General features: G+C 39.8%; 1 protein-coding gene across 2 annotated transcripts in view; it reads right to left on the reverse strand.

The window, feature by feature from the left end:
- The window catches only part of Rabgap1l (RAB GTPase activating protein 1 like), a 558,252-nt gene that overhangs the window by 201,693 nt on the left and 339,982 nt on the right, over nucleotides 1-16,577 (reverse strand). For both annotated transcript variants that reach the window (XM_032915702.1, XM_032915701.1), the window contains one exon: nucleotides 15,218-15,361. In XM_032915702.1, coding sequence (XP_032771593.1) covers nucleotides 15,218-15,361 — 144 coding nt within the window. The remainder of the gene's footprint in view (nucleotides 1-15,217; nucleotides 15,362-16,577) is intronic.

Raw genomic sequence — 16,577 nt, forward strand, 5'->3', positions numbered from 1 at the left:
TCACCAACAGAATACAAGAGATGGAAGAGAGAATCTCAGGAGCAGAAGATTCCATAGAAATCATTGACTCAACTGTCAAAGATAATGTAAAGCGGAAAAAGCTACTGGTCCAAAACATACAGGAAATCCAGGACTCAATGAGAAGATCAAACTTAAGGATAATAGGTATAGAAGAGAGTGAAGACTCCCAGCCTCAAAGGACCAGTAAATATCTTCAACAAAATCATAGAAGAAAACTTCCCTAACCTAAAAAAGAGATACCCATAGGCATACAAGAAGCCTACAGAACTCCAAATAGATTGGACCAGAAAAGAAACACCTCCCGTCACATAATAGTCAAAACACCAAACGCACAAAATAAAGAAAGAATATTAAAAGCAGTAAGGGAAAAAGGTCAAGTAACATATAAAGGCAGACCTATCAGAATCACACCAGACTTTTCGCCAGAAACAATGAAGGCCAGAAGATCCTGGACTGATGTCATACAGACCCTAAGAGAACACAAATGCCAGCCCAGGTTACTGTATCCTGCAAAACTCTCAATCAACATAGATGGAGAAACCAAGATATTCCATGACAAAATCAAATTTACACAATATCTTTCTACAAATCCAGCACTACAAAGGATAATAAATGGTAAAGCCCAACATAAGGAGGCAAGCTATACCCTAGAAGAAGCAAGAAACTAATCGTCTTGGCAACAAAACAAAGAGAAGAAAAGCACACAAACATAACCTCACATCCAAATATGAATACAACCGGAAGCAATAATCACTATTCCTTAATATCTCTCAACATCAATGGCCTCAACTCCTCAATAAAAAGACATAGATTAACAAACTGGATACGCAACGAGGACCCTGCATTCTGCTGCCTACAGGAAACACACCTCAGAGACAAAGACAGACACTACCTCAGAGTGAAAGGCTGGAAAACAACTTTCCAAGCAAATGGTCAGAAGAAGCAAGCTGGAGTAGCCATTCTAATATCAGATAAAATCAATTTTCAACTAAAAGTCATCAAAAAAGATAAGGAAGGACACTTCATATTCATCAAAGGAAAAATCCACAAAGATGAACTCTCAATCCTAAATATCTATGCCCCAAATACAAGGGCACATACATATGTAAAAGAAACCTTACTAAAGCTCAAAACACACATTGCACCTCACACAATAATAGTAGGAGATTTCAACACCCCACTCTCATCAATGGACAGATCATGGAAACAGAAATTAAACAGAGACGTAGACAGACTAAGAGAAGTCATGAGCCAAATGGACTTAACGGATATTTATAGAACGTTCTACCCTAAAGCAAAAGGATATACCTTCTTCTCAGCTCCTCATGGTACTTTCTCCAAAATTGACCATATAATTGGTCAAAAAACGGGCCTCAACAGGTACAGAAAGATAGAAATAATCCCATGCGTGCTATCGACCACCACGCCTAAAACTGGTCTTCAATAACAATAAGGGAAGAATGCCCACATACGTGGAAATTGAACAATGCTCTACTCAATGATAACCTGGTCAAGGAAGAAATAAAGAAAGAAATTAAAGACTTTTTTAGAATTTAATGAAAATGAAGATACAACATACCCAAACTTATGGGACACAATGAAAGCTGTGCTAAGAGGAAAACTCATAGCGCTGAGTGCCTGCAGAAAGAAACAGGAAAGAGCATATGTCAGCAGCTTGACAGCACACCTAAAAGCTCTAGAACAAAAAGAAGCAAATACACCCAGGAGGAGTAGAAGGCAGGAAATAATCAAACTCAGAGCTGAAATCAACCAAGTAGAAACAAAAAGGACCATAGAAAGAATCAACAGAACCAAAAGTTGGTTCTTTGAGAAAATCAACAAGATAGATAAACCCTTGGCCAGACTAACGAGAGGACACAGAGAGTGTGTCCAAATTAACAAAATCAGAAATGAAAAGGGAGACATAACTACAGATTCAGAGGAAATTCAAAAAATCATCAGATCTTACTATAAAAGCCTATATTCAACAAAACTTGAAAATCTGCAGGAAATGGACAATTTCCTAGACAGATACCAGGCAAACCGAAGCTAAATCAGGAACAGATAAACCAGTTAAACAACCCCATAACTCCTAAGGAAATAGAAGAAGTCATTAAAGGTCTCCCAACCAAAAAGAGCCCAGGTCCAGACGGGTTTAGTGCAGAATTCTATCAGACCTTCATAGAAGACCTCGTACCAATATTATCCAAACTATTCCACAAAATTGAAACAGATGGAGCACTACCGAATTCCTTCTATGAAGCCACAATTACTCTTATACCTAAACCACACAAAGACCCAACAAAGAAAGAGAACTTCAGACCAATTTCCCTTATGAATATCGATGCAAAAATACTCAATAAAATTCTGGCAAACCGAATCCAAGAGCACATCAAAACAATCATTCACCATGATCAAGTAGGCTTCATCCCAGGCATGCAGGGATGGTTTAATATACGGAAAACCATCAACGTGATCCATTATATAAACCAACTGAAAGAACAAAACCACATGATCATTTCATTAGATGCTGAGAAAGCATTTGACAAAATTCAACACCCCTTCATGATAAAAGTCCTGGAAAGAATAGGAATTCAAGGCCCATACCTAAACATAGTAAAAGCCATATACAGCAAACCAGTTGCTAACATTAAACTAAATGGAGAGAAACTTGAAGCAATCCCACTAAAATCAGGGACTAGACAAGGCTGCCCACTCTCTCCCTACTTATTCAATATAGTTCTTGAAGTTCTAGCCAGAGCAATCAGACAACAAAAAGGAGGTCAAGGGGATACAGATCGAAAAGAAGAAGTCAAAATATCACTATTTGCAGATGATATGATAGTATATTTAAGTGATCCCAAAAGTTCCACCAGAGAACTACTAAAGCTGATAAACAACTTCAGCAAAGTGGCTGGGTATAAAATTAACTCAAATAAATCAGTAGCCTTCCTCTACACAAAAAAAGAGAAACAGGCCGAGAAAGAAATTAGGAAATGACACCCTTCATAATAGATCCAAATAATATAAAGTACCTGGGGTGACTTTAACCAAGCAAGGAAAGATCTGTACAATAAGAACTTCAAGACTCTGAAGAAAGAAATTGAAGAAGATCTCAGAAGATGGAAGGATCTCCCATGCTCATGGATTGGCAGGATTAATATAGTAAAAAATGGCCATTCTACCAAAAAAGCGATCTACAGATTCAATGCAATCCCCATCAAAATACCAATCCAATTCTTCAAAGAGTTAGACAGAACAATTTGCAAATTCATCTGGAATAACAAAAAACCCAGGATAGCTAAAACTATCCTCAACAATAAAAAAGGACTTCAGGGGAATCACTATCCCAGATCTCAAGCAGTATTACAGAGCAATAGTGATAAAAACTGCATGGTATTGGTACAGAGACAGACAGATAGACCAATGGAACAGAATTGAAGACCCAGAAATGAACCCACACACCTATGGGCACTTGATTTTTGACAAAGGAGCCAAAACCACCCAATGGAAAAAAGATAGCATTTTCAGCAAATGGTGCTGGTTCAACTGGAGGTCAACATGTAGAAGAATGCAGATCGATCCATGCTTATCACCCTGTACAAAGCTTAAGTCCAAGTGGATCAAGGACCTCCACATCAAACCAGATACACTCAAACTAATAGAAGAAAAACTAGGGAAGCATTTGGAACACATGGGCACTGGAAAAAATTTCCTGAACAAAACACCCATGGCTTATGCTCTAAGATCAAGAATCGACAAATGGGATCTCATAAAACTGCAAAGCTTCTGTAAGGCAAAGGACACTGTGGTTAGGACAAAACGGCAACCAACAGATTGGGAAAAGATCTTTACCAATCCTACAACAGATAGAGGGCTTATATCCAAAATATACAAAGAACTGAAGAAGTTAGACAGCAGGGAGGCAAATAACCCTATTAAAAAATGGGGTTCAGAGCTAAACAGAGAATTCACAGCTGAGGAATGCCGAATGGCTGAGAAACACCTAAAGAAATGTTCAACATCGTTAGTCATAAGGGAAATGCACATCAAAACAACCCTGAGATTTCACCTCACACCAGTGAGAATGGCTAAGATCAAAAACTCAGGTGACAACAAATGCTGGCGAGGATGTGGAGAAAGGGGAACACTCCTCCATTGTTGGTGGGGTTGCAGACTGCTACAACCATTCTGGAAATCAGTCTGGAGGTTCCTCAGAAAATTGGACATTGAACTGCCTGAGGATCCAGCTATACCTCTCCTGGGCATATACCCAAAAGATGCCCCAACATATAAAAAAAAGACACGTGCTCCACTATGTTCATCGCAGCCTTATTTATAATAGCCAGAAGCTGGAAAGAACCCAGATGCCCTTCAACAGAGGAATGGATACAGAAAATGTGGTACATCTACACAATGGAATATTACTCAGCTATCAAAAAACAATGACTTTGTGAAATTGTGAGACAAATGGTTGGAACTGAAACTATCATCCTGAGTGAGCTAACCCAATCACAGAAAGACATACATGGTATGTACTCATTGATAAGTGGCTATTAGCCCAAATGCTTGAATTACCCTAGATGCCTAGAACAAATGAAACTCAAGACGGATGATCAAAATGTGAATGCAGATCGCTCCTGAGAGACACAGCCAGAATACAGCAAATACAGAGGCGTATGCCAGCAGGAAACCACTGAACTGAGAACAGGACCCCTGTTGAAGGAATCAGAGAAAGAACTGGAAGAGCTTGAAGGAGCTCGAGACCCCATATGTACAGCAATGCCAACCAACCAGAGCTTCCAGGGACTAAGCCACTACCCAAAGACTATACATGGACTGACCCTGGACTCTGACCTCATAGGTAGCAATGAATATCCTAGTAAGAGCACCAGTGGAAGGGGAAGCCCTGGGTCCTGCTAAGACTGAACCCCTAGTGAACTAGACTGTTGGGGAGAGGGCAGCAATGGGGGAGGGTTGGGAGGAACACCCCATAAGGAAGGGAGGGGAGGGGATGTTTGCCCGAAACCGGGAAAGGGAATAACATTCGAAATGTATATAAGAAATACTCAAGTTAATAATAAAAAAAAAATAAAGGAATACTGAGTGACAAACAAAAAAAAAAAGAACAAAGGGGACAAAAGACACCAAGAAACAAAGCCTTTAAAATCTACACCAGCAAAGCTCATATGAACTCATAGGGACTGAGGCAGCATGCACAGGGCGTGCTCAAGTATGCAGCAGGTTCTCTGCATATTGACTTCCAGTTTAGTGTTTATATGGTATTCCTGGGTGTGCAAATGTGTGGGTCCCTGTTTCTTGTGCCCACGCTTGGGCTATTTGCCTTCTGATTGTTTTATTCAATTCTCATGTGTTAGGGCTTTTTTTTTTTTAATCTTATTTCATTTTATTACCATCCCTTAGAAGCTTGTTTGTTTTCTAATGAGAGACAGAAAGGGAATGGATGCAGATGGGAGGGGCAGAGAGAAGAAAGTGGGAGGAGTACAGGGAGAGTACACTGTAATCAGGTTATATTATGTGAAAAAAAAACTACTTTCTTTGTCCCCTCCAGAAATTTATTTTACTGGATATTTTTTAATTTACATTTCAAATGTTATATCCCCTTCTCCCAACTCAACCACTCACTCCTTCCAACCTCCCCAACCAGTTATTCCCCTACACTGAGGAGTCTGGCCTTGGCAGGAACAAGGACTTCTCCTCCCTTTCGTGCCCAACAAGGCCGTCCTCTGCTACATATGAAGCTGGAGCCATGGGTCTGTCCATGTGTACTCTTTGGATGGTGGTTTAGTCCCTGCCACATCTGGTTGCTTGGTATTGTTGTTCTTGTGGGGTTGCAAACCCCTTCAGCTCCTTCAATCCTTTCTCTAACTCCTCAAATGGTGACCCTGTTCTAGATTAAATGGTTGACTCCTAGCATTCGCTGGTCATGCTCTGGCAGAGCCTCTCAGGAAACAGCTCTATCAGGCTCCTGTCAACATGCATTTCTTGGCATCAGCATCAGCATCAGCATCAGCATCAGCAATACTGTCTGGATTTGGTGGCTGTATATATATATGGGCTGGATTCTCAGGAGGGGCAGGCTCTGAATGGCCATTCCTTCAGTCTCTGCTCCAAACTTTGTCTCCATATCTCCTCCTATGAATATTTTAATTCACTCTTTTAAGAAGGTCTGAAGCATCCGTACTTTGGTCATCCTTCTTCTTGAGCTTCATGTGTTCTGTGGATTGTGTCTAGAGTAATCCGTGCTTTTGGGCTAATATCCACTTATCAGTGAGTGCATACCATGTATATTTTTTGTGACTGGGTTACCTCACTCAGGATGGTATTGTCTAGTTCCATCCATTTGACTATGAATTTCACAAAGTCATTGTTTTAAATGGCTGAGTAGTACTCCATTGTGTAGATGTACCACATTTTCTGTATCTATTCCTCTACTGAAGAGCATCTGGGATCTTTCCAGGTTTTGGCTATTATAAATAAGGCTGCTATGAACATAGTGGAGCATGTGTCCTTGTTATATGTTAGAGCATCTTTTGGGTATATACCCAGGAGTGGTATAGCTAGGTCCTCAGGTAGTACTATGTCCAATTTTCTCAGGAACCTCCAGACTGATTTCCAGAGTGGTTGTACCAGTTTGCAATCCCACCAACAATGGAGGAGTGTTCCTCTTTCTCCACATCCTTGCCAACATCTGTTGTCACCTGAGTTTGTAATCTTAGTCATTCTGACTGGTGTGAGGTAGAATCTCAGGGTTGTTTTGATTTGCATTTCCCTGATGACTAAGGATGTTGAACATTTCTTTAGGTACTTCTCAGCATTTTGATATTTCTCAACTGAGAATTCTTTGTTTAGCTCTGTACCCCTTTTTAATAGGGTCATTTGGCTCTCTGGACTCTAAATTCTTGAGTTCTTTGTATATATTGGATATTAGCCCTCTATCGGGTGTAGGATTGGTAAAGATCTTTTCCCAAACTGTTGCTTGCCGTTTTTGTCCTAATGACCGTGTCCTTTGCCTTACACAAGCTTTGCAGTTTTATGAGATCCCATTTGTCAATTCTTGATCTTAGAGCATAAGCCATTGGTGTTTTGTTCAGGAAATTTTCCCCAATGCCTATGTGTTCAAAGCTCTTCCCCACTTTTTCTTCTATTAGTTTGACTGTATCTGGTTTGATGCGGAGGTCCTTGATCCACTTGGACTTAAGCTTTGTACAGGGTGATAAGCATGGATCGATCTGCATTCTTCTACATGTTGACCTCCAGTTGAACCAGCACCATTTGTTGAAAACACTATCTTTTTTCCACTGGATGGTTTTAGCTCCTTTGTCAAACATCAAGTGACCATAGGTGTGTGGATTCATTTTTGGGCATTCAATTCTATTCCATTGATCTACCTGTCTGTCTCTGTACCAATATCATACAGTTTTTTCCACTATTGCTCTGTAATACACTTTGAGGTCAGGGATGGTAATTCCCCCAGAAGTTCTTTTATTGTTGAGAATAGTTTTCGCTATACTAGTTTTTTTCTTTTTTCTTTTTTGTTATTCCAAATGAATTTTCAAATTGCTCTTTGTAGCTCTATGAAGAATTGAGTTGGAATTTTGATGGGGATTGCATTGAATCTGTAGATTGCTTTCGGCAAGATGGCCATTTTTACTATATTAATCCTGCCAATCCATGAGCATGGGAGATCTTTCCATCTTCTGAGATCTTTGATTTCTTTCTTGAAAGACTTGAAGTTCTTGTCATACAGCTCTTTCTCTTGCTTGGTTCGAGTCACACCAAGGTATTTTATATTATTTGGGACTACTGTGAAGGATGTAGTTTCCCTAATTTCTTTTTCAGTCTGTTTATCCTTTGAGTAGAGGAAGGCTACTGATTTGTTTGAGTTAATTTTATATCCAGCCACTTTGCTGAAGTTGTTTATCAGGCTTAGTAGTTCTTTTAAAAAATGTATTTTCAATAAAAGGAAAAAAAAAGGTCTAGTCTTTGGTCTCTGTCTGAAATTACATAGAGATTTCAGAAATCAAGTCAATCCCTTCACCAAATGAATGTCATTTTACTGCATTTGTTGAATTATAATCTGACCCAGTGTTAGTTATCTAAGAAAACAATAAAAATCTTTCCTTTTTTTTTAAATAAGAAATACTTATACTGAATAAAACAACTCAAAAGGACGTGGCCATCGTAGATGGAATACATTCCCCAGTATCTATTCACATTGAGGGTGTACATACACTGAAGCCTGGCAATTTTATTTCTATGTGTATATCCACAGATGTGCATGGCTATTCATCAGAAGATAAATTCAGGACCACTCACAGCACACTTAAGAGCCTTAATATGAAAACAATTCTAAGGCTATCAACAACATAACAGAAAGAAAATAAGCTTTAGTGTAGTTACAGTGGAGAAGATAAGCCATGTCTAGATGGAAAAATATGAAGAAATCTTATAGATAATTCAGGAATAAATGAAATTACACAGGAATATTGTGTATATGATTACATGAAGAACCAAAACAAGCCAGACAACCCATCCTGAGCATCAGGCCACTGATTATCCTCCAGGGAGGAGGGCCTGAAGCAGGTCTGAAATGCAGGTCATTCCCTGTTTTATATGATCTTGGTGCTGATTACCTTACACATGTTCTTTCTGTGAGAAAACATCAAGTTTACATTATATTAAGAAAAGGTTATTTCAAAATGTAAAGCATTTTATTCTTGGTGGGTTAAGAACACAAAGTTTGCACTACGGTATTAATGTGCATAGGCTTCTCTCAAAACCAGACACTAAGCAGGGTAAAGGTGATTTTCCTTCCAATTGCTGCCTACATGTTTAGAGACAGTACTTCCTTTCCGCATAAAACATGTATTTCAGAACTCTGATCTATACCTATGGCCACATATCTTCCACCAAGTTAGGGAATTAGCACAGGCCACCATACCGCCAGGTTTAAGTATTGAAAACAGCAATTACTGATAAACAGGAGGTTTGAAAACTCAAGTGGGACTGCCAAAATGGCACGATTCTTCCCCTTTTGCTAAATTCACTTTGTATTCCTAACTTCAGAATAAAGAGTGGGCACAGGGCATGATGATTTGTTCCTTAAGAGGAAAGTCAAACTTGGTGTTTTCTTTTTCACTTTATAAAGGTTCTGGGAGTAAAACACTTTACTGTCTAATAATGTTTTGTTAGAATGAGTATGAAAAAAGCTACATTTTCTAAGAATTCCCTAGCCTTTCATTTACAAAAAATATTAACTGACAAACATCAAGATCTGCAATGTTTTCTTACAAAGAGATATTAAAAAAAGACTCAGTATATAGTTTATTTAAGACTATTTCTTCCACTAGAATATTTAATACATAGGAAAAAATAGCTTTTGATATAAATATTTTATTAACTAGAAGAAGAAAGGGGGCAAAGAGAAAAAGCAGACAGGCAGGAAGTCTGAATTTATTCCAAAGCTCTTTTGCAAACTAACCCTTGACAAAGATGACAGAGATGAGTTAGTGGAAAGAATGAACTTCCCGAGGCCCACTAACATAGAGCTCCTCACAAGGCTTGTTTGGAAGAACACTTTACCCTGTCGGTGGGTCGGTCCCTTCCTTAGCAGTCCTGATGCTGTGACTGTAACCCCCTACCTTTTGGAAAGCTATGAGGTCCAGAAGTAATCCTGCCCACTGAGGCAAAGGGGTTCTGCAGTAAACTTTATTAATACACTAAAAGAAAGATTCTTTTTTTTAAAAAAAATGGATTTTTTTTATTTACATTTCAAATATTATCCCCTTTCCCGGTTTCTGGTCCATAAACCCCCTATCTTATTCCCCCTCCCCCTTCTTCTATGAGGGTGCCCCCCCTCTCTTCCAGTCTCCCTGCCCTAACATTCCCCTACACTGTGGATGCCAAGAGGTGCATGCTGACAGGGCCTGATATAGCTGTCTCCTGAGAGGCTCTGCCAGAGCCTGACAAATACAGAGGCAGATGCTCAAGTCAACATTGAACTGTGAACAGGATCCCCAATGGAGGAGTTAGAGAAAGGACTGAAGGAGCTGAAGAGGTTAGTAACCCCATAAGAACAACAATATCAACTAACCAGATCCCTCAGAACTCCCAGGGACTAAACTACCTTCCCAGGAGTACACAGGGATGGACCTACGGCTCAGGCTGCATATGTAGCAGAGGATGGCCTTGTTGGGCATCAATGGGAGGAGAGGCCCTTGGTCCTATGAAGGCTCAATACCCCAGTGTAGGGGAATGTTAGGTTGAGGAGGTGGGAGGGAGTGGGTGGGTTGGTAGAGGAACACCCTCATGGAGCCAGGGGGTGGGAGGATGGGATAGGGGGTTTCCAGAGGGGAAACTGGGTAAGAAGATAACTTTTGAAATGTAAATTTAAAAAAAAAACATTAAAAAAAACCACTGTAAAAAAAAAGAAAGAAAAAAGGAAAGCAATTGAAAGAGGCACTATAGGACAGAAAAACCTTCCAAGCTTCTAGACTAGCAGAATCAATTATGTAAGAATGGCTGCCAACAGGAACCAGATGTAGATCTCTCCTGAGAGACACAGCCAGAATACAGCAAATACATAGGCGAATGCCAGCAGCAATCCACTGAACTGAGAACAGGACCCCTGTTGAAGGAATCAGAGAAAGGACTGGAAGAGCTTGAAGGGACTCGAGACCCCATATGGACAACAATGCCAACCAACCAGAACTTCCAGGGACTAAGCCACTACCCAAAGACTATACATGGACTGACCCTGGACTCTGACCTCACAGGTAGCAATGAATAGCCTAGTAAGAGCACCAGTGGAAGGGGAAGCCCTGGGTCCTGCTAAGACTGAACCCCCAGTGAACATGATTGTTTTGTGGGGAGGGTGGTAATTGGGAGAGTATGGGTAAGGGAAGCCCATATAGAAGGGGAGGGGGAGTGGTTAGGGGGATGTTGGCCTGGAAACCGGGAAGAGGAATAACAATCAAAATGTAAATAAGAAATACTAAAGCTAATAAAGATAAAAAAAATGCTCTCCCTACTTTGGGGTGTATATGTATGTATGTATGTGTGTGTGTGTGTATATACATATATATGTATGTGTGTGTGTGTGTGTGTGTGTGTGTGAAAAAAGAATGGCTGCATTATCAAAGCAATTAATTTATAGATTCAAATGCAATCCCAATCGACATTCCAAGGACATTCTTCAAAGAACTAGACACTATAACTCTAAAATCCATATGTAAACACAAAAGACACAGATAGCAAATGCAGTCAGTCCTAGGCAGAACACTCGAGACATACTGTGACAAAGACAGCACAGCACTGGCACAAACACATGTGGGCCAGTGGAAAAGAATAAACTCAGAAATAAATGTATACATCTTTGATCATCTAATTGTTTCCTACAAAGTTGTTACAAAATACATTAGAGAAAAAGTACCCTACTTAACAAACTGTCGGAAATCTGGATAGCCACATAAAAAGAATGAAATAAGGTCTGTATCACACACAAAAACAGACCAAGACGGATCAAAGGGTTTAACTTAAAACCTGCTAGGGGAAAGCAATTTAGGACAGTAAGGCAGGAAAGGATTCCAATAGTGTACGAAATATTGACATGGATTACGTGAATTCAAAATGGTTCTGCACAGGTCAGGAAAGATCAATACAGTAAAAACATTACTCACAGAATGGAAGAATAATCTGCCAGACTTGGATATGTAATAGTATCTAGAATATATAAAGAACTGTAAAAATTAAACATGCAAAAAACAAAAGCTGATCAATAAATGATCAAAAATTGGCAAATAACTTGAACAGATGCCTTTTAAAAGAGAAAACACAAATGACCAATAAAGTTTTAAGGGACACCCAACATCCTTATCTTTCAGGAAAATGCAAATTTAAACTCCCTTAAGTCTCTGCCTTACTACAGTCAGAAAGGCCACCATAACAAACAAATGCTGGCTGAGGATCTGGAGAAAAAAACCTAACCCTTATTTCACAGCTTGTGAGACTGCACACTCAGTGCTGCCCCACGGGAGTGAGTGAGGGGGTGGCAGTGGGCTTTTGTTCTTCTTACTGTCCTCTTCTACTGTCAAGTTGTCACAAATTAGAGTCAGCTGGCCTGAGGGGACCTCCCTTAAGGTACTGCCTCCACGCCTGGTCTTTGGGAGATGGTGTGGAGGCATTTTCATTGCTGTTAGAAGCAGCTGGTGCCACCCCTGGAGAGGTGGGGTTGGGCTGTAGGCCAAAGGAAGCTGGGTAAATGGGGAGCCAGTCAGTTTTCCTGTGGTTCCTGCCTTTGCTCCTGCTTGAGTTCCTGACCTGACTGTCTTCACTGACAGACGGTGATCAGCAAGTACAAGCCACACGGCAAGCTGCTTTTGGTCACAGTGTTTATCCCAGCAACAGAGAAGCAAGTCTGGATATGAGGATACCCAAATACATAAAACCAAAACTTCTGCATGAGCCAGCGCTCCTGTTATTGGTACATCGTCAAAACTAAAGGCTACCATAGCGATACAGGCCACTGCTTTGTTATTCACGACAGCCAGGAGGAAAGTACCCCACCCAGAAGTCCATCAACAGATGAGTAGGAGATGAAAATACAGAATTTATACACAATGGACTTTTATTTGGCCAAAAGAAACAAATTAAACTTTTTGTAATATTAATAGATCTAGAAATTACTCTATTAGATGAGGAAACCTATTCTCAAAAGAAAAAGAACCCATGAGAGGAGAGAAAGAATTTTTAAATTAGGCTGACAAAAGAAAAATTTAAAAAGTATTAAAATACAACAATGAAAGCACATTACTTTGTATAATAATGTAAAAAAGGGAAAGCCAGATGCACAGTATAAGCTGAAGGTGAGAGAGAGCAACATCTGTGGTGGTTTTACTAATTGCAGCGAACGCTGGGATCTTTTACCCACTGTGATCACAAAAGACAAGGGCAGGAACACATAAATTTTGTTCACATTTCTTTACTATAAATTTGAGTAATTCAACACTAGAAATTCAAATATCTTCAAGATTAAATTTCCCAAGAAATTGTGAATCCAGGTTCCGGAAGCTGCATAAACAGTGCCAGATGCCATGGCTCAGGGGACAGTTTCTGAAAGTCATTCATCCAGCAAACTAAACTACAGCGTCACTACTCTGCCATAAGCAATAGAGAAATCCATTTAGCAGAACAACTATGCACTCTACACTCTGTAATGAAACCACAGACTAATCTAGCAGGAACACACAATCTCTTTAAAAAAACAATACCTAGTGATGGTAAGTAATTTCAAGCTCATTCAGTAGACAGTGCAAAAACCATTAGCATATCACATGGTTCCCATTTCAGGACATACTATTCTTAACTAGTGCATAATGAGGGATAATGCCTACGAAGACTTATCAAAATTAGTTTTGAGTATTAACTGGTTTTAGGATTATAGAACTCAAACATCTAAATCAGGTTTCTTTAAAAAAGAGTACTGTATTAGAATGTGGGCCAGGCCCACTCGGAATAATCAGTCAGATGCTTGCATAAACGCCCAAGTTTTCCTTGTGGATATTGTGACGATCACAGCATATGGAAGAAGGGTTTAGTTTCTTTGCCTTCTTCCACTGGTTACATTTAGATGGCGTCTTAGATTAAGTTAGAAGTAAAATGAATAGGAGAATGCATGTGCTATCCATCAATATCAGTTGCTGTTACATAATCAAGATTCAAAATCCCTTCTGCGAATCTAATAAAACACTCAATCTTCCTTACCAAAGTACTTCACAAATGACTCAAAACCTTCCTCACCTACAAAATGCTTTCAAATTTCAGATGCAATGCAACTACTAACAAGAGCCTGTGACAGCAAAGCCCAGAAATATTTACACAGAAATGACAGGCTTTGGACAGCTTAGGCACTTTTCAAATACTATTTAATTAAATGTCAAGGGTGATTAAAATGGGTGGTCTCACTTTTGTGTACATTTATACTTTCATTTAAATATACGCTTTTCTTTTCATCAAGCCAGCTATTCTTTTTTGAGACAGGGTCTCAGTATGCAGTTCTAGCTGTCCTGAAACTCATGGAGATCCTACTGCCTCCCTCTGCCTCTGAAGTATTGGGAAGAAAGGTGTACAACATCATGCCTGGCCCAGCAAACGACCTTTCAAGACAGTCATCAAGATACATGTCAGCATTCTGACAGTCAGTATGATATAAGGAATGCGTGTGTGTAGTACATGATTTAAAAGAACAAAGTAGGCATGGGGGTGCACATCAGTGGTAGAATACATACATGAACAAGGCAAGGTTCCATCCTCACGCCATCACCCCAAAAGAAAACAGATAAAATATATACACTCAACTAAGGGAACTAAAAAGAATAAAGTAAACAAATACAGACAACAAAGGCGCTTTAAAAATGAATAACTGACATGCTTTACTGCCTAAAAATGTCACTGGGATGAGGCTGTAATTCAGTGGTAGAACACTTGTCTGGCATGCATAAAGCCATCAGTTTGCATCTGTCATAAGGGAAGGGGAAGAGAAGGAGAGAGAGCAGAGGACAGGACAGGAAGGACAGGACAGGACAGGACAGGACAGGACAGATGAGCTCATGATCTAAAATGTTTATCGTTTTTCTTTCTTGGAGGAACCAAAATACCACATACACAAAGGGAGCTAACAAATGGGAGGAATTATTACCGGGGTGGGGCGGGGGTTGGGGAGGGGGTTGGTGAGGGGGTTGGGGAGGGCTTGTTTACACTCCCTATTGTAGTATAAGTGCATCAACTTAGGGAACAAAAAGAATAAAGTAAACAAATACAAACAACAGAGGCGCTTTAAAAATGAATAATTGACATGCTTTAGTGCCTAAAAATACGACTCTAACTGTATTTATATAACTTTTTAAAAAAGATACACTGGTGATATATTAGTCACAGATATAGGCTTATTAGAAATATAATTACACAAATTTAGCTACATAATTCTATTTTGTGGAAATTATACAAGCCTTAATATTTTTTATTTCTGACAAACAATAAAAATTATGTAATCTTTATTAAAAATTCAAATAAAAATTTGGTCCATGAGTGTGGGTTAATACTATGAAAAAGGAAAATAACTGTTTCTAGGCAGACTTTCCTACTTCGCCATAGGTATGAAAGCTGGAAACTGTACCTCGCACAGCAGCAGGTCGATGATGTGGAACACCATGCAGAGTGGGAACTTGGCAGTAAAAAGAGTGAGGAACCACTGGGATGCGTACATATGAGCTTCCAGGTTCAGATCACAGAAGTGGCTGTACAGGTCTGGCAGCTGTTCCTAAAAGTCAAAAGGAAGGGTTAGGGGAATGACTGCTGAAGAAGCGTTGTCTTTCACAACAACTGCAACATCCACCCAGCTCTCTGTGTGCTTCAGCTGCATCCTAGAACTGCTGTTCTGCTAAGTCAGTGCATAGACGTGATGACAGGAGATGGGGATGCACGCAGGACAGATTAAGTGTGGACAACAAAGACTTTTTACAAGATTATCCTTGCTAACACCAGAGTTCTTGCTTCCTGGAAAAATCTTGTTCTCTCAGAACACCTTCACTCTAATGAAAATTCTGAGTCCCAGGTAAGAGGCAGGATTCACCCCTACCCACCTAGAAACAAAATGCATCTTCATACTCACAAGCCAAAATTTCATTTGAATTTAAATAAACATTAGATAATTTTATTATTTGTTGGTTGTAAATGTTGCAAATCCTCAAACAACATTATCTGAGGTATACAGTATGGTTTTAGAATACTTCTGAGCACTGGGAAGGCTCTAAAACACAACCAGACATAAAAACCTATCTGTGGACTGCACAGATGGCTAAAGAGTTCAGAGCTTTTTCTGATCTGCCAGAGGACCTGAGTTTGGTTCCCTGCACCCAAATCAGGTTGCTCACATCCCCTTGCAGCAGTAGCTCCAGGAGATCTACCTCCCTCTCTGGCACCATGGTCACCCAAATACAAATACACATACATACCCAATCGTGATCATATAAAAAAATGACAAAATAAAACTGTCCAAGAGTACAATACAAGATAGATAGGTCCTAGCAATGGTATTTCTCCCCCCACCCCGTGTGTGTGTGTGTGTGTGTGTGTGTGTGTAAGGGGGGGGAGGAAAGAGGGGGACAGAAAGAGGGGGAGGAAGGAAAGGAGGGGAGAGGGAGGGAGGGAAAGATTAAACCATTTTTGTGCAAAACGCTCACATTGAAAAGGTCTAAAATCTATGATAGTTTAAATGAGGTATCTAAATGGTCATCAAGCCCAACTTGATATATTAGATATAGTTATTTGTTAAGTCATATAAGTAATACTGACTTTAAAAACAAAACAAAACGAAACAAAACAAAACTGGGGGACTGGAGAGATGGCTCAGTGGTTAAGGGCACTGACTGCTCTGCCAGAGGTCCCAAGTTCAAATCCCAGCAACCACATGGTGGCTCACAACCATCTGTAATGAGATCTGATGCCCTCTTCTGGTGTGGCTGAAGACAGCTACA

The sequence above is a fragment of the Rattus rattus genome, chromosome 10 (assembly GCF_011064425.1).
Source record: "Rattus rattus isolate New Zealand chromosome 10, Rrattus_CSIRO_v1, whole genome shotgun sequence".
Classification (NCBI taxonomy): Eukaryota; Metazoa; Chordata; class Mammalia; order Rodentia; family Muridae; genus Rattus; species Rattus rattus.